At 41.8% G+C, this 23,854-nt stretch overlaps 1 protein-coding gene across 12 annotated transcripts in view; it reads left to right on the top strand.

Moving 5' to 3' along the window:
* Positions 1 to 23,854, top strand: part of NHSL1 (NHS like 1) — a 177,981-nt gene that overhangs the window by 86,256 nt on the left and 67,871 nt on the right. Inside the window, exon 1 of one of the 12 annotated variants that reach the window (XM_074537637.1) lies at positions 3,300 to 3,529. The exons of 10 other annotated variants lie outside the window; for them this stretch is intronic. In XM_074537637.1, the coding sequence (XP_074393738.1) occupies positions 3,514 to 3,529 (16 nt within the window). In that variant the 5' untranslated portion in view covers positions 3,300 to 3,513. Of the gene's footprint in view, positions 1 to 3,299; positions 3,530 to 20,102; positions 20,320 to 23,854 lie in introns of those variants that run through there. One more of the 12 variants, XM_026794837.2, reaches the window with a different exon arrangement.

Here is a 23,854-nt window from a genome sequence, read left to right as displayed (position 1 = left end):
TATCTCCCATCTCTTATCACCAGTGGAAGCACAGGGCCTGGTGGGTTCTGGGTCTGGCTCTCCTTAGTGCTTGAGCTGCCTGCACACTAGATAGTGTGGCTTGTGTCAACCCTCAAATTGAAAATTTTGTTTTTACTCCAGCTGTTTTCTTTGGATAGCTTTCCAGAGTGTTTTTTTTTTTTTTTTGTTTGGTTTGTTGTTTTTTGAGTTTTTTTGTTTTGTTCTGTTGCTTTTGGTTTTGTTATGTGCAGACTGAAAGGCAAACATGTAAGAAGAATTCAGGCTTTAGAAAAATGATAGTTGGCACCCATCCAGGGTATCAGAAATGGACGTCTCCCAAGGATTGCTTTGGTTCTAAAAGGGAACAGCCTTATTTAGATGTCCCAACAGCCCTGCTAGTCAGCTGGCAGTCAAACTGGGATGCACCTTGATGTGCAGCAACACGTGAAGCAGGACAGAAAGAGCCTAAACCTGCATCAATTTTTTCAGTGAGTTGGGCAGATCTGAGCTGGATTTCCTTTATGCTCATTTTAATGGTGCAATCTTTAGTATCCAAAAAGTGGTGAAAGCATGTGCGTATTTTTCTTGATTTCCCTCCCATCCTGTTGCATTTTCAGATTAGGGCAGCTAAGTGAAATGGCACTAACAATGTTATGTTTCAACAAAGGAAAAATGACATTGCAGCTTTTCTTCTAGTTGTGCTCAGAGGGCTGATAGATGTTTCAGAGAGCTGAGGGTAAGGGAGAGGATGAAAGATGTGGTTTGGTGTTTCATGTGGTTAAAACATTTCTATTTTAAAAATCATGACCATTCCCTATTAAACATGGATATATAGGCACAGTTATCCATGTCAGTTATGGTCTCCTCTATGGAGCCAGTCTATTTAGCATCCATTTGGGGGAGTAGTGCCCCCCGAGAGGTGGCAGTGGCAGATGGCATGGCAGCTGGGAGAGGCACTTCTCCTGTCCCAGGATGGATGTGGTGGGATATGTTCTTTCACATTTGTAGCTGTCTCTTGGTATCCAGCACAACAAGTAATGCTTTGCAGAGTCAGCATGTTTTGTAATACAGCTGTTGGGAGATATTTCCATGTTATTTCCATAGAGTTCACCCCGGAATGATGGGGAAATTTGGTTGCCTAGAGTCACAGACTGCAAAATGAGATGTAGGGTGTAGGAGAACTGGTTCCCTGATGGGAATTTGATTTCATACTGCAAATGGCCAGGCAAGGGAAGACCTGGAGCAAGGAGCTGCCACCTTCCTAGAGGGCAAGGTCCACTACCTTTGAGGTAGTCAAGGGGATATCAGGCCTCCTTGGTTTTGCTGCTGGAAAGCTGCATGTGTCCTTGGATTCCTCACAGAGTCTTGACACACTAAAAAAAAATAAAATAGATGCTAAACTGCTTTAGGCCTGTCTGGGGGTTGATAATTCTGCCCTCTTCCAAAATATGTGAATTTTTATTTCACTTATTTCTTGTTTTAAGCAAACAAAAAATTGTTTTTCCCAATGGATATCTGAAAAGTGACATCACTGTTAAAGGACGATCCCTTTCACACTTCTTCGCTCTACTCCTGGTGAGGATGGGAGGGGAAGCTGGTGAACAGGGCACAGTATATCCTCCAAGGAAGATACACTTCCCCAAGGGCCCAAGCCTTGCCAGAGGAGTATGTGTCACTGGTGTTATGGCCCAGAGCAAATCAGACTTTTCAGCAATTGTCTCTAAGCTGTGTCTAATTTCTTAGACAGTATTATTGTTCCACAGTTGGCTTCCTCTTTCTTGTTTTATTGACACAGTCTTCCCCACTGCCCATGTACAGAACAGACTGCTGGTTTGGGGGCTTTTTTGGTAGTTTTTTTGGTGGTTTATTTATAAATTATTTATTTTTGTATGGGTTTTTTTTGTATTTTCTACTTGTGTTTGTGATTCCCCTAGAATCTGCTGTGTCCTTTCTTAGTTCCCAGTCGATTGATTGCTGGCAGCTGCTCTCAGTCCCTGGTGATTATCACTGATGCGCTTCTTACTTCTCCTTGCAGGTAATTAATGAGTAGATTTAACAAGATTGGACCTTAAAATCCCTCTGGTATCCAAGTAACCTTCCTCCAGCTACAATATGTTTTTGTTTATTTTGCCTCCATAAACTGTTTACTCCCAAAGCCCTCTGAAAAGTTAGGGTAGGACAGAGCACACGCACGCCTGGAGCACCAGCAAATGGAATTAAGGGGTAAAGGGCCCCTTTGCTTCTCAGAGCATAAGGAAATCTCGACATTAGTAGGATTTGACAGAGAAAGGGCAGGCTAAGCTATATAAATGTTCTTTTTTTATTTCAAATTATTCCAATGTAATGTCTGAATTTTTCTGCCACCACAGCCTGCTCATAGTCCACTCTAAAGTGAAGTAACTTTTCCTACATGAGGACAGATATTTGAAATGTTATTTTTTGATATTCTAGCCCAACTAATGGTACTCAGCATCTCATCAACACTGCTTCATCTGGGGTCTGAATTGCTATTTTCAAGGTGTCCGGGCCTGGGCTTATTTTGGAGCTCCACCTAAAGATAACATGTGTTTGCATGCGTTCTTTATTTTCATTTGGCTTTTCATGGAGGATTTTAGGATTTGTGCTTTTGGAGACAGTTGCAATTCTTGTTTGTCCAGCAAGATAGGCTATTCTGACCCTTACCTTGTTCCCTGGTTCTTGTATTTACTGTACAAGGCCAAGCCAGGTTAGCCAACACAACACAACTTAATTTAGACCCAAATACCATGGATAAGCACAGTGCTGGTCGCAGCTCTTTGTTACTGTTATAAAATAAAATGCTTACAAGGTTGTCCTCTTCTGTTATGGAAGGTGTCCTCTGCAGAAACAGGGAATAATGTAATAAATAATTTTAGCCACAACATATCTGGTACTGAGCAGAGGAATCATAGAATGGCTTGGGCTGGAAGGGACCTTAGAGACCTTGTAGTTGCAGTTCCCCTGCTCTGGCCAGGAATATCTCCTTGCAAACCAGGTTGCTCAAAGCCCCATCCAGCCTCGCCTTTGAACACTTCCAGTGATGGGGCATCCATCCACATGCAGCCTTAAAGCACACAGGCACATGCAGTATTGCAAAAATAAACATTTTTTTTAGCTTGACTGTTCAGATACACGTAGAAGATTTTGGGTTATGAATAAACTCTGTATTTATAGAAGAAGTAGAAAACTGCTCAAAGCACTTTCTGGAGAGCAGACGCGGGGGGAGGATCCCCAAGGGCCGAGTCAGTAATTTGTGAGGAACAGGCACGCTGGATTACAGTGACTTCCTTGCCTGGCGCTGACCCCTGGATGCCCACGAGCAGCAGGAGGGCAGTGACAAAGGCTGACAGATGATCCGGACTGTCCCTCCCCAGGAGCTACGGCCCGTCCCGTCAGTGGCCGCGCTCCTCCGGCCGCGTTTCGCCGCGGGCCGGGAGAGAGAGAGGGAAGGAGGGAGGCCGGGCCCCGCCTCGCCGCTGCTCGCCGGGCCGCAGGATGTTCTGCCTGAAAGGTGAGGCTGCCGTGCGGGGTGCGGAGCGGCTGCCGGCTGCCCAGCGGGGCCGCTCGGCCTGGGGGACATCGCGTGGCTTTGTGGCTCCTTTTGTTGTCCCGGTCGTGAGGGAAGGTGCCGGGCAGCCCGGCAGACAAAGGCTGGCGCGGGGCGACGGCAGGAGCGCGGGAGCCGCCGCAAGGCTCCGTGTGGGGAGCGTCGCTCCCGGTGACACAGCAGCAGGGGTGGATTTGCCTTCATTTGGGTTTTCCCCCGCACGGGTGAGATGCCATGGAGCACCCGGAGAAGAGCAGAGAGGTGGTGGGTCGTTCTGTGTTACTGCAGGTGCTTGATAGAAACTCTGCTGCACTGCTGGGTGATGCTTCCTCTCCTTCAGAGATGGTGCAACAAGAGTTTTTACGGCCAGTGAGATAGTCATATTTCATCTTTTTAATTGAACTTCTTAAGCACGTGATTCTGAAATTAAAATACTAGGAAAAGCTTACTCGTTTTGTTTCACACTTGTATTTCTATTTTGTTTGGGGTTTTTTTAATTGATATTACTGCTACTTTTCGTACTGAAGTAAGGTGAAAGCTGACACCGGAGAGCCGTTGTAAGGAAGGGTTTAGGAGTTTTTATTAAAAAAACCCATTTCCCTGGGAAAGAATAACAATTACGTTAATTACTTAAGTGCTTATCAGTGCTTGCTCAGAGTGTTTTTCTAAGCTAGTTAGGGACATGGTTTAGTGGTGGACTTGGCAGTGCTGAGTTAATAGTTGGATTCCATGATCTGAGAGGTCTTTTCCAAAGTAAATGGTTCTATGATTCTATAAACCATTGACTACTTTTATTCTGCTAATCTTCTATTAATGCAGAGTTCCCACTAAAGGATCTTGGTACAACCAAGAACAATAGCTCTTTTCCTGCAAATTTCAGAGTAGTGATCCAGTGTTCCTAGGGAAAACCTTAGTGAATTGCACAACACAATTTGCTATGCAGTGGTTTATCTTAAATGAAATTGTTCTCGTGTACAAAAAACCTGCACGGTTTAAAATTTGAAACTCCCCAACAAGAGGTTTTCAATGCACAACAATTCAGCAGATCACTGGAATTACAAAGCAATAAAAGATGAAACTTTCGCTGTAGCATTGATGTTACAGGACAGAAATTCTTTAAATGAAAACTATAAGAGGTAAAAAGTTTTCAAGCTTGTTGAGGCAGCTGAAAACACTGAGACTTCTGTAATCTAGATCACCTGGCTGGAAATGGACCAAGGAGTGATGTTTTCAGAGATTGTCCTATGTGCAGCAAATGAGCTTGTACAGAAGCAAAATATTTTTGCCTTACGTAATTAAATTGAGTTGCTCTAGCTTTTTTCTTTTAAATCCTAAGTTGAATGCATAGGAAGATACTTTTCAAGATTTTCAGGTTTTATTTGTGAATAAGTTGCTAGTTCCAAGACAAAAGCCCATCTAAGGGCTTCTCTTCACAGCCTTCAGGTGCTCACATCTCCTGAAACATGTATTGGAGTTTGAGCTAAGCTGAGCACCTGCAGCAGAGCCAATCTAGGTGCTAGTTATTGATCTTTGGGACTGAAGGAGTGCAAATGGAATATTTAAATACATTTCCCTGGTAAAGAATTAATTCCTAGGAACATCATGAACTGTTCATTGGCACGTGGTGAAAAATGAGCTCACATTTCTGTGATAACAGCCTGGAGTTTCTCTTTCCTTCATGGCTCTTGTAAAGGCAGAAAGAAAGTGCCAAGAAATGCTGTAAAGTAGGCACGTGTGCTCGCTGCCTGCACTTGGGCAGTATTTTCCGTCCTTGCTTTTCTTACAGCTGTGAATTTGGGAGGGCAGTCTTTTATACTAATAATAGCAAGAAGTTATGAGAGAAGCTATCCATGAAAAATCCCAGGCATGTGCTGCTTGCTCTCTGAAAAGAGTTCCATAACAGAAATGCAGATTTTTTTTTTAATTTTTTTTTTTTAAAGATCACAGGGCTGCTCACCAGTTGTCTCATGTGTTGTGTGTATGTAAGGACATTCCTTGGATTCCTTTCTTGGCAATTTTCTCGTGAAATATCCAATGTTTGAAATCAGAAACAGATTTTCTCTGTCTTTAAGTAAATGTGTTTTCCAAGTTGAACTAGACAAGAAAAAATTTGTACTAGTTGGGTTTTTTTATTTAAAGTTTTACTTTTTTGTGTGTATAACACCAGGCCAAAATGAGGAAGGGGACTTAAAATAATCTAAATGAAGGAATCTATCAAAGTGAAGATTCCTGGCAGAATTACATGAGTCCAGGTTAAGCCTGGATTGATCTTGTGACATATCTTCCCCTGTATTCATTTCATTTTTTTAATTTCTGTTTTGGTTACGCATAATCACAATGGGATCCAATTTTTTTTTGTAGTTGTTTTTTATATCATATGCAGTATTTTATTAGGGTGAGTAACTTTGAGGACACTTCCTATCTGTTCTTTGATGGATAAAAGCAGTTTGAACAAACACAGAATAAGTACAGATTAGCAATTAAGCATATGACTAGAAGATTGAAAAACCCCTGCCTCTCAATTCTCTCAGGTTACACATGTGTGAACCAGTTAAAAAAACCCTATTTCTCAATTCTCCCAGGTTACACCTGTGTGAACCAATTACAAAACCCCTACTTCTCAATTCTCACAGGTTACCCTGTGTGAACCTTGGGCATGCCAGGTTGGCTCTGTCAGCTGCACCAACAACAGCTCTGTCAGACATGTTGTGTTCTCATGATGTGGGGAAAAATCAGTTTCTGCTTAAGTGCTAGCAAGATTTTACTGTTTAAGACTACATAAAGCTTGAAGGTTTTGGTCATTAAATGACAGCTTTATTAATTGACACTGAAGGCAGGACAGGATTTGAGGTAGGGATGGATATGTTCATGGCTGTGGATAACAGCATCTGGGACAGGACCAGCCTTTCTCTGTCCCGTGGCAGTGAATGGAATGGCTTCTAACTGTGCCTGGAAGTATGGTATGAAATTGAACATAACAAAAAGATTACAAGTCTGGATAATAATGTTCTTGCTGAAGTTAGTCCATGCTCAGAAATACTGAATATATTCTTCTGCTTTTAAGTATCATTCAAGTCCTTCACCTATGGCTGCACTCCTGTTGTCGAATATACTTGAACACCAACAGAACACTGTTTCTGCCTGGATTTGTTTACAATCTCAATGCATTGGGAGGAGCAGCATATATAAAAACAAAGTGAATTTCCAAAGGTGGTGGAATGCCTGGGTGGCAGAGCTACAACCATGCCTGTGGTGCCTCCCCTGCTTCTTTCTTGGCTCTGTTTGTAGCAGAGATGCAAACCCCAGGGAGTATTTGTGCCATGCTGACCAACTGGGGGAGAATGGAGCACCCCAGTTCTTGCTTCTGCATTTCAGAGGTAGCCTGTAAATACATTTAATCACCTCACTGTGGAGGCACATTGTCCACTCCTTGGAGCTGTTTCATTGACCCCCTCTGAGGAGCCCCCCAAATGGCACGGGTACAGAATCTGCAGAATGAATGCCTATTGTTTTGCTTTGCTTTTTTTGCTCATGGAACAGGGTGTGGGTGCCTATTTTTTCCGTTAAATTTTTAAGAAGGTCAGTGGCAGGGGGTGAAGCAGGGTGAACATGTTCAGGCATTGGATAAAAATCTCTTCCGGCAGGTACAGCTGCCTTTCCCAGGGCACATGGGCTTTCACCATGCTGTGGTGACAACAGAGCCAGACAGATTGAGCTGTGAAATCAGTTAGTATTGAAGCTCTCCATCAGTAAATCTTGAGGTGATGATTGGAAATGTGGAGGCAGGGCACACTGCTGTATGTGCCTGGCCCTCAGTACTTGAACTCAGCTTGTGCTTTTCAAACACTGCACAGTATAAACACACACAGAAAAAGTACTTGATGTTTGTAGTCCCTTTGTTGACTCAGGTGGTATTATTCTTAAGACTATGGAAATTGACTCCTCTACTGTCACAACTGTATAATTAAGACACAGCTTTTCCTTCACATGTGCATTTAATGCACATTTCTGCTCTTCATCTGGGTCTTTATTGCAGGCTGCAACAGGAGCCATTTGCACAATTCACACAGAGCTGCAGTCCTGAGGAGGACCTGTTGGTAAATGAGTCATAGGCAGAAGGATCATCTGCTGTTTTCCTTGACCTACTAATGTTTGCTTTTAAGCAATATGTGTCAAGCCCCTCCATTGTCTGGAGGGCTGCAGTACAATGAATTTGTCCATCACTGTGCAAAGCAATAATAGAGGGCAGTGAATTTCTGTGCAATTGCAGCAAGAAGCCAGCACTTAAAATTAAGCAGTAAAATGCATGCAGGCTAGAGGACATTGTACTACATGTAGAAGTAGCATGCACAGCTTATTGGATTCAAAAGCACTGAAACAATTCCATGTTGAAGTGGTCTTTGAGACAGCACACACATACTCGAAATCTACTAATATCTTCATGAATTTTTCAGTGCTTTAAGCATAGTAATGATTGCAGGTTGTGTAAGTATTGTATTACCAGATTTGTATTGTCTGTGCTTGTCATTCTTCTACATTGGCTTTCTTCCCTAGCCCCATCCCCCCCAACAGCATTTTTGCAGAAGGCTGCTGTTACTTCCAGGGAAATGCCATAAACCTTTGTCAACTGGGAGACCTGTTCCCTGTGAAAGCACTTTGCCTGGTATTAAGAAATGGAAATTTTGTTAATTCTTTTATTTGGAGTCCTGTCACAGCTGTGATCTTGCCTGTGGTTAATGGCTGGCAAAACAGTCTATAATTACCTCAGGCATCTCTTTCTAATACTAGCCTAGTCATCCAGAGCATCCCACTTTTTTCTAGCTATATTTAAAAAAAATTCAGAAAATGATTTTGCCATTTGAAGTTCTTGTATAAGTTATCTGGACTTTAAAATATTTTAAACTTTATTGCTGGCCACATGCAGATTATAAAAGCATGGCTTATTTAGTCTAGCTGGTAGCTTGGGAGGTAAATACCTCAAGGAGGGAGGAAACCTGTTGAAGTCCAAGGAGAGTATTGGCACAAGATAAATGGTTATGACTGTGTTCTGAATTAATTGAAGTCAGACATTAAAAGGTTCCAAACCATCTGAGGAGGGAAGTTGTGAAACAGACATCCAAACAGGATAATGTGGACAAAGAATGTTTTTAAGATGGTTCTTGATAATGTTGTGGTGAGTTTTAAGTCAGAGTCTCTGGAGCTGGTTAAGGGAAGTCTGTGACAGAGAGCTACTTGGAAACATGGGGACAGCATTGCATTTGCACTTTGCATATGTTGTAGTTGTCCCATATTTAAATGCTTCTGTTGGTCCTCCTGTGAAGACCAGGAAGAATTATCCCTTTAAATATGTAATTGCATCTTCTGAAGTTTCTCTCTGTTCTGCTTCACTGGAGGCTGGCCACAGGAAAAGGCTGGATGAGGAGCATGGTGTGCTGCAGGTTCTCATGGCATCAAACCATCTCACACATGTGCCTGCTCACTCCATTCTTTGCTTTAGACTCAGCAACAGGGACTGCTGAGGTGAAAATTTCCCCAAAAGCTCAGCCTGGTCAGGATTGCTGGACTTTTCCTGTTCTTTTCTACTGCCACCTGTGCTGCTCTCTCCTTACAAGTTTTATCTTACAGATCTCCTACTTTCAAAGTCTCCAGACCTTGCTGACACCTTTCAGTTTTCTCTTGCTCTTTTCCTGTGACACACTGTTCTCACGTACATAGTGAGATACTGCTGTGTCTTACTTCAGGCTGCTTGTTGGTAAGGTCTTCTTGGTCTGTGAAACCTTTAAACCCAGAGACATGTTGAAAATCTGCTCTTTGCAGCATAGCATCCTGGCCCCTTTCTCTTTCTGACTCTTAATCCATCTCCACTTCATTTGAAACCCATCAGTAATGCTGAAACAGAAATACAAGCCAGGAATTTTAGGCACATCCCATAGTTAAGGACTGATACCTGTGGTGCTCAAGCAGAAGCATCTCCAGCATTGGCAGATCCTGCTTTTCAGGAGAGTAATGTGCTTTCTGTCTACATCTCTGCATCTCAGTCATGAAGTCTTGGATTATTTTGTGTGACTTTCAGCCTTAAGAGAATTGCTGCATCTTTAACATGTTTATGTGGGATAAAGAAGCATGATGTTTAAGTAATGAGGAAAACCCAGCTTTTTCGTCCATTCATTATTAAGGCCAACAAGTTGCCAACTCTTGCCCGAAGGCTCAGTTTTCAGGGTAGCTTGTGTTAAAACAGGAGAAAATCTTGCCACCATCTGAATGCACAGGTGGATGCTCTTCAGTCATTCAGGTTTTGCTGTCCTAGTTTCATACCTCAGATGAATCTGAGATCACCAGGAGATTTTTGAAGTTGGGAGCAGCCAGGAGCCATCATTTGTGCAGCACCTTCTGAAGAGGTGCCCTTCCTCACGCAAACCAGGCTGGAAAACTGAAGGTGGGAACAAGGGCTAGTGTTAACTTCTCTACTTACAGGCAGAGTACTGGAGTAAATGTGGCAGACAAATTAGGAGAACAGAAGAAAATGCAAAGCTGTGTTTCCTGCCTAATGGACACTTGGAAGACAATTTTTGATTCTTTTCAAAACCTTTTTTTTGCTCAATCTTCAGTACACCAATGTGTACTGTCATGAGTCAGTTCATGCTCTGGAGCAGTATTGCTGGTTAGGACAGTGGTCCAGGAGATTGCTGTGGTGAGAGACATCCCACTCTGTCAGGTCACACAGCTTGTAGCTCCACTCTGAAGATCTTGAAGGGTTTCTCATGCTGTTCTCCCATGCAGAGGTTACTCTCATCTTATTGCTTCTCATCTTAAAGAATTGCTTTCCAGTCAGTTAAAAATAATTATATTTTCCTGCTAAAATTTTTAAGCCTGTTCTTGAATTGTCATGCTAAGTTGTGTGGCTTTGTTCCCATTTTTTTTATGTCTAATGCATAATATAAAGGCTGAGTGACTCTTCTTAAGAACAAAAAGGTTTGTAATCTGTTCAGCTGCAGATTAACCTTGATTCAGTGGCCTATAGTCTGTCAAAGTATGGAATTTTAGGAATACATAATTCTGAAATTACCTGAAGCATAGGCTTGAAGATTATTTAAAAATTATTTTAAAAATAATTTAAATAATATTTTAAAAATATTTAAATTTTTCATGTCTTAGTTTGTGGATTTGATATGGGCCTTGTCATAACCAAGGCATATTGCATTGCTCAGTGAGTCGTTGCAGAGAAGATCCTTCTCTAACAGAAGTCTGGCATATAGGGAGGATTATCAGAAAGGAGACTTATTTTCAAGAGTATTACTTAGAAATTCAATTCCTTGAAATTCAGTTCAAAATTCTAAAAAATTTAGGTTTGATTTTTTTTTTTTTTGCCAGTGAACAGACTGAAAATGAAACCAATAGACAAGTGGGTCTATTAATTTATGGACTTGTATGTGTACAGATGGCTGCTCTTTCCAGTTCATTTTGTGAAGCTGAACCATTTTGACTCTTTTTTTGAGCTGAGCAGCAACTCCACATGCAAGAAAGAACGGCCTGGTGGGCTGCATAGCAGTAGCATCTGCATTCAGTCATTTCATTGAAAAGTCAGTTGTTGTAAGAACAGTTGAGTGTTGGCTTGGTAACTTCATATTCCACATGAAAAAGCAGTCCAGCAAGTTTGCTGTTAAAGACACAAAAATGACAAGTCAATATGAATTTTCTGTAAAAAACATGAGACTGTGTAATTGATAGTAAAGTGTTCACATGTCATACAGATATATTATTGCCTGGGACTTTACAAGAATGTTCTTCTTAGGGTGTGACTTGGTCTTGGATTGAAATACTGCTAATTTGTACTGCTCCTCATTAGCTTAATCTTTTCTTTGGCAAGGGGTGCATATTTTTGTCATTATTCTTTCTAATGGAATTTGATGCATTCCTGTAGCCTGATCTCTAAACCCAAGAGTTTACTTACTTTTTTTAGAAAGCCTTTATGTGACCTGTTGGAAAGTAGGTGGGCTGTATTTAGTCACAGTTCATAAGAAGCTAGTGCTAACTGGCTTATCTTGCCTAGATATGATTTACAAGTAAATGTGACACTTCAGATTAAAAATTTACTACTGAACCATTCCAGGTTAATGGGATTATATTTGATACAAAGTCTTGTTTTAGTTCTTTTAATGTAATAATTATCTTTGCTGAGTTATGACCATTCCTTAGGCTGCTGACAGAAGCATGTGAAAAGGTTATTTTTTTTTCATTGGTTGTGCTTTAAAAAATAATAGAACTATTTTATCTTGAGCATATGCAATGATCATGAGAAGCTATGTCTACATTTGGAAGTTACCATGACAGGAGAGGGATCTGTAGCACGGAGTAGGTGTGACGTCCTTGTGCCTGCAATGTAAACCAGTGGCATGGGATGTGGAAGAGCATCTCTGGGTGGAATTAACATGTGGCTGAAATGCGCCATAGGCAGGAAAACCCCTTCAGGCTGAAAATTGAATAACATGACTATTTAATTTTTGACTTTTAGACAATTAGGTTTGCCATTCTTGCTCCTTTACTGGTGTTTTAATATTGTTGTGTTTATTGTACTGTGCCTAATGTATTAGCTGCTGCTCTGTTGTCTGTAAAACTGTGAATGAATGCTCTGCCCAGCAGAGCTGAATGATGCTCTTCAGTGTTGAATGTTGTGCCCTACAGAATAGAAAATCCTGCCCTGTGGGACTGAGTATTACCTACCATTTTCTATTTTAAATGGATGAACAGAAGATCAGCTCATTTTTTGACATCCTGAGTTTTTTTTTTTTTTTACTATATACTGAAGCACCACTCTATTAATAAAGCTGAGTTTCACTTTTTTCCCTTGCCTAGATTCATAGAATCATTTAGGTTGGGAAGGACTGCTAAAATAATTCAATCCAAGGTTAACCCAGCACTGCCAAGTGCCAAGTCCATCACTGAGCTGTGTCCCCAAATGCCACAGATCTTTTAAATACTTTCAGTGATAAGGACTCAACCATTTGTCTGGGCAGCATGTTCCAATGTTTCACAGCCCTTTCAGTGAAAAAATTTTTCCTAATATCCAATTTAAACTTCCCCTGGTGCAACTTGAGGGCATTTCCTCTTGTCCTGTTGTGGTTGCCTGGGAGAAGAGGCCAACCCCCCCCTGGCTGCAGCCAGCTTTCAGGGAGCTCTGGAGTTCTGCCCTGAGCCTCCTTTTCTCCAGGCTAAACACTCCCAACTCCCTCAGCTGCTCCTCATGGCTTGTGCTCCAGACCGGCCTGGTTGTCCTTCTCTGGACACACTCCAGCATCTCAGTGACTTTACTGTAGTGAGGACTCGAGGTGTGACCTCTTCAGTGCTGAGTACAGGGGGACAGTCACTGCCCTGGACCTGCTGGCCACGCTATTCCTTGTGCAGGCGAGGATGCCACTGGCTGCCTTGGCCAACATGATGGGTCATGTTCAGACACTGCTGACCGGCACTTCCAGGTCCTTCTTTGCCAGGTGGCTTTCCAGCTGTTCTTTCCCTTGCTGCATGGGCTTGTTGTGAGCCAGTGGCAAGACCTGGACTTGGCATTGTTGAACCTCACAGTTGTCCTCGTACCACTGATCCAGCCTGTCCAGATCCCTGTGCAAGAGCCTTCCTGCCCTCCAGCAGACCAACAGTTCTGCCCAGCTTGGTCCCTGCAAACTGAATGAGGGTGCTCTTGATCCCCGGGATCACTGATAAAGATATTAAACAGGACTGGCCCCAACACTGATCCCTGGGGAGCACCACTATCTGCCAGCTGGTTGTAACTCCATTCACCACCACTCTCTGGGCCCAGCCATCCAGCCAGGTGTCTCCCCAGCCAACTCTGCACTCAGCCAAGTTATGGGCTGCCCATTTCTCCAGGAGAATGCTGTGGGAAATTCTTAAAGGCTTCACTAAAGTCCAAGCACAGCCTTTCCCTCATCTTACACAGAGCTTAAAAGCAGTTCTTTTTGGGGTACTTACTCAAACACTGACCATGTAAAACCAAAATGTTTTAGAAGTACTCAATAAAAGAAAGGAATCATCTCAGTACAGATTTGCATTTGTTTTACCATTTTTGTTGTTTTAATTCTTGAAAGCCTTCCTGACTCTCCATGGCACACCTGGCCAAAGCAGACCTTCCCGGGAACATGCGTGTCCAGGAGGTGGCACTGCGTTTTTGACAGCGGTGGTGGAGTACATGAACAGAAGGCAGCGTCGTCAGACCATTTCTTCCAGAAGGAGGAGGGCGAGGAGGCTGCAGCCTTCTGACTGAAGGCTGCTTTCTAACAGTGGCTTTTATCAGGCAGTGTAGGTTGCCTTGGTTTTTGATTTGAAAACCCCACTGTGTGTGAACTCTTCCAGTGGGCTGTGCGGGTGGCAGAGAGGTCGCTGGTGCTCTGTATCAGGAAGGTGCTTCCCTCTTTAGGCTTTTTAATCCATTAAAAAGAATTGTGCGAGATAATAGAAGTGGGGAGATGACTTCTTTCTCTTCCTGTTACCATGGTAATAAGTTTAATGAGCAGACCTGAACTGGGTAATCCTACCCAGCCCTGTCTGCATTGCCGTTTATATGAAGTGTAAAATAAGCTGGTAGAATGTGACTCCTTTGCTCTCAGAGTGTGTGGGTGTGCCAGCGTGGCTGACACTGCCATCCATTGTGGCCCCAGACTGGAAACCACCTTCTCCCCTGGCTTCTGGCAGCATCATCTTTTGTTCTGTGTTCAGAAGGAGCAGAGATGTGTGGGACTCAACTGCTAGAGCAAGGCAGCAAGAATAGCTTGTTTCAACTATCAGTAGTAATATCTAGTTGCTTCTGTTTCACCAGTAGCCTTATCTGCTGCCCCAAACATGTCACCCCCTTCCCAAAGGTGGTCCACAGAATGCAGAGACCAGAGCACTTTATTTTTGTATGGCAGCAGAACTAAACCAGAAAGGCACAGAAAGGCTTCTCTGAGTTACCTGCTACTTATATGGCTGGCTTTAATTGCTTTCTTGTTTAAATATTGCAAAGCAGTGATCTAGTGTTAATATCAAACATACAGTATTGCCTGTTGCTCTTAAGAAGGCTTTTTAATTGAAAGTAGAGATGAATAATTAGAACACAGAAGTGTATTTTAAAATATTTAAGACTGCCAATAATATAATACAAAGTATGTTTTTCTTGTCTAGTGTCTTATGTGCTGTATATCAAAATTCTTATTGAATTAAAAATAATTGCAGAGGGCTATTACATAACAGCGAAGGAAAATTAAATTAAGATATGAAAGAGAGGGTAATGGGTATGTTCAGAGTTGGTGCAGCAGAGGAAATACAGGCATGCAGATTCCTAATGATCCTTGTACATTATGTTTGCTTTTGTTGCTGTTGGTTTTTGTTGTGTTTTACAGGTGCTTGCTATACAATGGTTTGCAGATTGGGTGTCCTTGCAGAGGTTGCCTAGGGATGACCTTGAATCTGGCTATGTGGGTACCAGGAATTAAGCTAGCCAAATGCCCCATCATTCAGGGATTTGCCTTCCGTTTGTTTGGTACACGTTTGCTGTACCTTTTTACAAATCATATTTGCTTGTTAGGACTGCTTTTAGCTGCTGTGCCAGTCAAGCTCTTTAAGCTGCACAAGACTTAATACTTATATCCCTTTAAAAAAATTAAAGAGCTAAAAGCTCATAGATGCTGTGTGATCACAAGCATATGATAAAAATAAATCCATTGAAAGTAGCAGGGGACAGAGCTAATGCTGGAGAATGTGAATATGGCAAATGGAGAGAGCTTTCTGGAAAATCACAAAGCTTTATGTGCTTTTCTGCCGCCCTGGGTCCCTTTCATCTCCCTTGCACCCTGATGTCTGTTGGCATTGTGCAAGCTCCTCAAATGCTGGGCTTGCTTTAGACACTGTAAAGCTGATACCTCCTGCTCACTTCCTGTTTGAGAGATTCGTGTGCAGTTAAAAAGCAGTTTTACAGTACCTCAAGTGGGGCTTTTTTCCTCTTTGTTTTGAAATTCTTTAGCTTTTGTCTGCTGTATTTGTGTTAAGGAACATGAGTTAAGACTCCATGCACACTATATGTACAGGAAAGAGGAAAGTACGTGCACAGGCCAGGAGAGCAGGACATACCATGTCCAATCTGGCATTTCCACCAAAGGATGCTGGGGTGTTCCACCATGACAGACATGTCCTGATTCTTGTTGTGTCTTGAGCTGTCCATCTGTAAAAGGAGGATACTTCTCTTTGAGAGTGTTATTTTGAGGATCAGTTAATGCTATATGGTCCAATTAAATTTGTTTAATATATAAATTTTTCCCCCCTGTTTGTTTTAAAAATAGCTATTTAAGTACAATTTAAAAAAAAAAACAACTGCTCATTCAAAAAGCCCAGAACAATTCATCAATTCATTGGTGCTGAAAATAGAATCCATGTCTAATTAGGGCAAAGTTTATCCCCGTGGATTTCTATGAGCTGTCTTTAATTTCCAGTTTGGCTGCTGGAAATTACTTCATTTGATGGTTTTGTTGTGCAAGGTGTCCATAAAATTGCTGTTGTTTTATGACATGGTGCATATTACCTTCTATCTAGAGGATCTAGAAATTGTACATAAAGGCTGATGATATAATTCCTTATCTAGCATACTTACAAAGATTATCTTAATGCCTGAGTAGAGCTGACATGACAATCCTTTGTGATTCCATATTCCCTGAGTTCCCAATAGATGTATCCTATATATTTTTAAAACTCCTATGTGTAATACTCATCAGTATCATTACTGTTCTCAGAGCTCAGGACCATATATGCTTGTCTAATAAAAAGGATAATGTTTTCTTTGGTTGTTTTTGCTTTATAATTTAATTTCTTGTAATCACTGAGTTAGTCACAGTTTTGTGAGTCTGTCAAACTCCTAAAGATATTTTTGTTTAACAAAACATTTCCAGTATAATGCAATATTGATGGCATTTTCTGTAATTATTCTTAATTATTCGGGCTCTCTGTAATAGAGTCTGAGTGTAAGGAGATGGTTTAGCAAAAATGAAATATGCTGATGAAGGTTAATATGCATGTATAACAGCCTGCTCAGAGCATTCATACTAGCATTACTAATAGTTCAATTTTTAAACGGCATGAAAAAGAATAATAAAGGAAATAAAATGTTACTTTTGGGAAATCTTTCTATAAATGATAGCTCAAGGCTGAGAAAAATGAACAGCCTTACTTTTTTGTATTTGAAAACATAAAGCTGTGCTACAGCTGCAGTAGAATAAGTGAAGATTAATGAGAAGTTTTGTGATAAAATTTTGACTTTATCAAACTTAGGCTTTTGCTCCTTATAGACATAGCATAAAGAAATTGTTTTTTTTAATAGGATTTTTGGGGGGAGAGGAAGAGGCAATGTACACAGTGTCTTTCTCACATGATAATGGTACATTTTGACAGCTCTTTACGGTTTTACATTTACTAATAGCTGAAACTATAACCATCACCAAATCATTTATCATTTATGTTACCAAGGTCTTCCCAGCTTCAGGGAAGAACAGATTTATTCTTCAAGTAAAAAACTTATGGGGACATTAATGCCTACCATATGGTAAATATACTTGTTAAACTGGATTTGAGCCATGATCCCATTATTGTGCTTCAGCCTTGCTTCGTGAGCATGCATTGGAAACATGGATAATTGAGTGTCTACTCTGGAGAAGTGCATGGTAAATGTCATGGGGACTCCAGGGCAATATGTTATCCTGTGTCACCTTGCTAAGTGTTTGGGAGCATGGGAGTCTGCTGAACACTGAGCTGTTGGTGTCCCGTGTCTTCTTGCTCTTGTGTTTGTGCTGCATGTTACCTAATAATACTGGCTTGGTGTGCAGATCAACACTGAACTTTTATGTCAGATAACATGATTGCGTAGAATAGAAAGACTGCATGCAAACATCAGCCAGTATCCTTTAGAAAATGTAATCTGATAGTGTGATTTTGAGTTATTAAAATTTAAAAAACCAATAAAACCCAAAACAAACAAATAAAAAACCCCATAACTGAAATCCACCCATATTCTTATGTATGTAAGAAGAGATACTGTTCCTATCTGCAGGAAAAATAAATGCAAGTTTCAGTATACACTTTTATCAATAGCATCAGAGTGATGCTCTGAAGTTTTGTGCATCACATCTCTGGCAGTGACTCTTCCCAGGACCCTGACAATCACAGGGAATTGAAAGGGTGAGGCAGCAGGCATGGTGGCTAGACGGGCTGGTTGCAGCGGTCCCCTTAGGGAGGCGGTAACAGGGCCTCCTTATGAACTGCTTCACTGACAGCTCTCGTGGGGTTTAATTCCGCCCAGGACCACTGTCTAGACATTCATTTATTCTGGCAGACACAAGAGTATCAGCATGGTTGATGAGTGAATTGAGCTCTGCTAATGTTAATCACAGTTTGTCTTTCTCATAGTCTGATGAGTAAATGTACTTGGCTTTGTAAATTTGTATTTGCCTCAAAGGCCTGTTTGCCAGCGTTCAGTGTTTGGCAGTGAGTTTCTGCTATCTGTATGGACAAGGCAGAGGTACCAGCAGCTATTGCCCTTGCTGTTGGCATGTTTTCTCCTCTCCATCCATATTTTTGCACATACTTGAAATTGTTATCAAAAAGTATAAAATTGCAGGCAGGGCTTGTTTCATCCCTATTTATTAAAGATATCTGGCACAGTTTGCTATATGACCCATTTACATCTGTTTGCAAATTTGCTGAGATTCAGTCATGAGAGATGTGTATGAAAGGCTTTATAGTGAAAATTATTTGCTCAGACTGCTGTGCAAAGTAACAGGATGTTAAATGAAAAAACCCAAACAAACAACCTGCGCCCGCCAAAGCAGCCCGTTGTTGGTGAACTCCCTGTGCTGTGCCAGCAGTGTTGAGTCAGCGCTGCAGAGAGGCTGTGCTGGCTGTGGCTGTGTGGGGTGTGTGTCTGGAGGCTGGTGCCGCTGCTGCAGGGCCGTGGGCAGCTGGCGTGTGTGTGCGCCCCGGCAGCAGGAGATGCACGAGTGTGGCTGGGGAGAGAGGAGATGTGCATCTCTGCTGGTGGTGGTGTTAAACACTGGGCTTGGCTTGGTTTTTTCTTCCTGACCAAAGTTTATTGTAGCTCCCAAACAAACACCGCACATTAAAAGCCTTTTTTAATATGTGTAAATACTTACATTTTGCTGCTGTGCTGCTATATATAGAGCAGCCACTTCCATGAATGGTATTGGCTGCAATCAAAGCATTTATAAAGAACAGTTAAGAAAGCAGACTAAGAATTGTTCTTTGTTGTACTTTACTCAGGTTTTGATATCTTCCCTTTATTAAGAAACAAATATTCTCTAATGTAATATTTCAAACAACATAAACCTTTAAAAATTGCTGAAGACAGCAGTTCATGCACTGTGCTCTCTTCATGTGACATCTTCCTTGCTGTCCCAGTCTGGCTGTGCTGTTACAGCCAATTCAGAAGCCTAGGATGGGCACTCTTCCTGAATCCCAGAGAATAACAGTACAGGAGATTATGTTTGACAATGTTAGCAGCATGGAAACTTGCTTACTAGTGCAGTATTTAGGAGAGGTGCCATGGACTAGTGACTTGTGAATAAGGCTAAAGAACTGAGAATACCTTGACTTTAATCCTGGCTTTTCCACTGTGTGGGCAGGTTACTAAATCCCTTTGAGACTATGTCTTCATCTTTAAATAGGAATAATAGGTACTCTGTAGAGGCACTGTGAGGGTGTATGTATTTATGCAATACTGCAGGGAAGCTGATAACTGCTTATGGTTTGTGTTCAGCACCAATCCAGTTATAGTCTAACCTAGAGGATACCATCATCTTTTGGTATCAAACATTACAGTTCTAACTTTGAAAGAGAGCTTCTTTAATAAAATCCAGACACTGAAATCATGACACTTTGCCCTTTTTTCTTTAGTCTGTATGGTTTTTTCTGCTTTTGCATTCTAGAAGAAGGTATAAGTTCTTGTTCTTGGCAGGTTCCTGCCCAGTTAGGGTTCTGTAGCTGCCAGTGTCACGGCAATTATAGTAACTTAGCTTTAAATAAGCTTCTTGGAGTGGCCATCTGTGTGTGGCTGTAGTACCTGTTGTTCAGAGTGGTGAATAATCGGGGATAAGGCTTAAGAGAAGGCACGGGCTGGAGCGGCAGCAGAGAGGGGCTGGGCCGAGGTCTGTGGCAGGTCACTGGGTTTCCCAGCTCTCCGCAGCCTCTGCTTTCCTGCTTTGGCTGTGAGCCGCGGGCGGGAGCAGGGCAGGACAGGGCAGCCAGCACCTACGGTGGGCTGCTTAAACAGGTGCTTGATTTCTTTTGTTGCCGTTTTCCTTCTTTTTCAAGGATTTACAGAATCCTATTCCAAGCAGTTTTCAGGATATCCGAATAGCTCAGCTTGCCTAAGTGCGAAGGAGGAGAAAATCTTTTCCTCGCCAGCCTTTTGAATGCGTCCGCTCAAGGGTTATAAGCAGGCCACTCCCTTCTGCTGGGAGCTAGCCATTGGGGACAGCAGGGACATCCTTGAGAGCAGCATCTCACAATGATCGCCTATGTGCACTGCCTGCCCGCCGAGCCCATGGTCGGCTGCCTCGGCAGGAGCAAGTGGCAGCCCAGCTGCAACGATGAGGAGGAGGAGGAACTCATCCCGCTCTATTCCGGCAAAATGGGCAACGCTCACGCCAAGCTGCCTGGGCGCCTCAAGAAAAAGTTTCTGAGCAAAGACGACAACTCCTTTTGGCCAAGTAAGATCAGTTCCTGTTCCTTAGCTATTTTGGTCATTTAGTATTACATTGTCATCACTGAAAAAACAACTGAATAAAACAAACATAAACAAGGAAAATACTCTTATTTCTCTTCTGGAGGATGAAGGCGTTGGGAACAATTTTCTTACAAAAGTAATATATTTGCCCTTCAGGACAGTGCTGCATGTAAATATTGTATCTGATGGGGCTGCTAAGTTGATACAGGATGGTACTGTTTTGTGCATGTGATATGTCTGTGTTTGAGAGGTCTTGAGCACTCGCTTTCAGTTCAATAATGCTCCTTTTCAGCAAAATGATTGTTTTAGATGAGTGGAACTGTTGACGTAGCACTGTAATTGAAAGCTATAGGAACAATCAGTGGATGAAAAGGCCAGGAAAAATAAGAAAAAGGTCTGACAGACTCAAAAGGTGCTTAATGCAGTTGATGAGTACTTATTTAAAAAAACAGTCAGCTTTTGAATAACCTTTGGTCTAAGGTTATTTTCTCTCTGAATGTGAGAAGAAAGAATTCCTGAATTGTGATGACTCTCCTTTTTAAATCTGAATAGTTTCAAGTTTCACTGGCAAATACAGATGGGAAATAAGGAGAGAAGAGGACAGACAATAGTAATGTTCAGCTGTTTTGTTTTTAGCCTTAATGCCTGCCTTCCCGTCTTTTCTGGCCACCTAAGCAAAGGCACCCAGCTGTTTGTGGAATGGTTGTCTATTTCTATGGCAGAAAAGTCTATTTAAGGGTGATGGGGGAGAAATTTCACAAGACAAAGAAAGCTTTTCCTGCAAAAGCCAGCTGGCTGGCTGTCTTGTGCCAGGGCTTTTGGGGGCAAAAAAAAGGTACATGAGTATATTTACAGCTATATTGATTTTTCTTTTTCTCATTAGTCTCACACTGACTATCTGGCAGTGGTTCATTATTACCAGGAATTGAAAAATCCCCATCTTGCCACGTGATGCTAACACTGATTAGCAAAACTATCTGTATTTTGTTTTCTGAATTACCATATTCTCCATTCATTACTAAGCAAGCTTCATTTGATGTCCCCTCCTGTAGGAGGAGTGTGAATTACATGATTGTTTCAGGCCTTTTTCAAGAGCAGGTAATTTTTTATACTGCATGCAAAGAAGAATCCATGTCTTCTGCTGAATTTTTGTATTTTTGAGCACAGGGTCAATTCAATTCTGGTTCATTCAGAGGGAAAATGAAAATTCTTCCTTTATGTAAAACTATATAGTCACTGTCAGACCTAGGGAAGCCCTGAAGTTAGGGACTAGGAAGCAGCTTCTAGGGATGCTCTTAGGGAGGAGAATATGGCCCTTCTTGCCCCAGACAGCCTGGGGTGTGTGTATGTGTCTTCTGGGATTTGCTGGATGACAGGTTAGTTCATTCCTACAGAGTTGTGAGCTGACTGAATTTCAGAGCTGGTTCTCGCAGTGCCCTCAGAGGTTGCTCAGAGCATTGTGAGCAACCGCTCTGTTTGAATCTGCTTCTCAGGAGTGTGGAAATGGGATTGAGGAGCATGGGCAAGGAACTCAGAAATCTCTGCTCCCTCACTGCAGCCTCCCTCGTTTTTCTCTTTCAGCTGTCCATAGGGAAAGCATCCCCTTCTCTCTAAAATGTGCCTGAATTGAAATTATAAAACTTTCCAGAAGATATTTGACAATTGTGTCCATGTATGTAATTTCACTGATTTATAGTACAACACTTACAATAAGCAATTGAATTATTTGACTTGTGATCTAACAAAGCTATTTAAGCAGTTTTTGGTCCTTAGCAATGAATTTTCACATGCTTCAGACCAAGTTTATTGCGGTATTCCTTATGTTGAATTTCGCTGATATCTGGTATGACCATTTTATTTGTTCTTTCTGAATTCCAAATCCTCACAGTCTCAATGAAATTTTTTCATTGAGACCGTGAACGACAAAAATCAGTCACCCTGCTTTCTGGCCTGACTTTTCCCAGAACCTCTGGTGCTTCAGTGGTGGTGTCCCAGCACAGTACAAGTGTGTAGATTGTGGTGCACCAGCTCTGCCTCATTGGCCCCTTTCTTACTCGTTCCCAGTCCATAGGAACAAAAGAATAGCAGAGTAATTAAGCCATCAGTTAAAAGTGTTATGGGTGGGGCAGGTACTATTTCTCTTTGAGTAGGGAGACTGTCACTTTAAACTCTGTTAATGTTTATTTTAAGGAACAAAAGTGTTTAAGAGTGGAAGTGCTTTCTGGGACCAGGTCAAGTGATAACTGCAAAGCACAGCAGGGGATTATTGGCTGGGCTTTATCTCTGTTGATAAAGGCCTCCCTTTGGGGTCCTTATCCAGCTTCATGAGAACTGCGCTTGGAGAGCTTTCACAGTGCTGATACACTCCACAGAAAATGCTCCCAGTAGTGTTAGGGTTGTTTGAAAACATCATACAGTCAAATTATTTGAACTTCCTCGTGGGCTGGGGGGGCATCCTCACTGAGGGGATCTCAGTAGTTTGCAGCAGTGGTCCTTGTCCTCCTGCTGCCAAATAATCAAAATACTTATGGTGTGATGTAGCAGCCATAATAATCAGGTTACCATTTTAGGGTTTGAAGGTTTTTTAAGCTGTTGCGATTATTCTGATAAAACTGTTAATTAGTCATGTTGTGAAGTGAAAGTTCTGCATTACCAGCTCAGCCTTGTTCCAGCATCTGTGATGCTGTTCTTCTGCTGTTCTTTGCTGCCAGACTGAGTGCAAATAGACAGTGTAGGATTAAATTCAGAGTGCAGCAGTACATCCTTCAACAGCCTGTCTGCCTGCCAGAAAAGCAGTATTACAGTGGTGCTGGGGCTGTCACCGTCACATGTTCATTCACAATTGCAAACTCCAGTGGAGCTGAGTGTTTGATAACTGGTTTTCCTGCAACAAAGTTAAACTGAGTTACTCCACTGGCCAGATCTGGCACAAATGTCAGGGGCTTGGTTTAGTTTGGTTTAAATGCCTGCTGAATTGAAACATGAGGCAGTGAGACACTGCTGGCAGTGACTGCTGCTTTGGGAGGCTGTCACCTCCTCCTGGTTAGAGCATCACCTGCCTCTTGTAGTTCCCATTGCCACTTGATAGTTTATCAAATTTGCAAAGTTTAAAGGTGTAGTATGCTCTTGCCAGCTTTTTGTGATGATAAAGTTTTGATAAGGAGTTGGGAGTTTTTTCTGTCTTTTACAGATGCAGGAGCAAGCCAGTGGCAATATCAGATTACTTTTAATGTTTGTTAAACAAGTAGCTTCAGTTACTGAGATTTTTTCTCAGTGTTTTGTTGCCTGCTAGCTCATGAAAGACTGCTTTCTTCTTCTTTATCCATATCTGTAAAGCTGAGAATTGTCTGTATGATTTGTATTTTGTGAAAAACATAAAATTTGAAATAACAACTAGATCTATTTATACATTAATAGCATATTGTGAACCAAGTTGGGTATTTCATTATCCACTGTCTGCTATGCTTTTTTCCAGGTTTCTCTTCCAATAGCTATGAGATTTAAATTTCTCTATATAA

Source organism: Zonotrichia albicollis, chromosome 3 (genome assembly GCF_047830755.1).
Source record: "Zonotrichia albicollis isolate bZonAlb1 chromosome 3, bZonAlb1.hap1, whole genome shotgun sequence".
NCBI classification, from domain to species: domain Eukaryota; kingdom Metazoa; phylum Chordata; class Aves; order Passeriformes; family Passerellidae; genus Zonotrichia; species Zonotrichia albicollis.
This window is presented reverse-complemented; position numbering and strand designations above follow the sequence as displayed.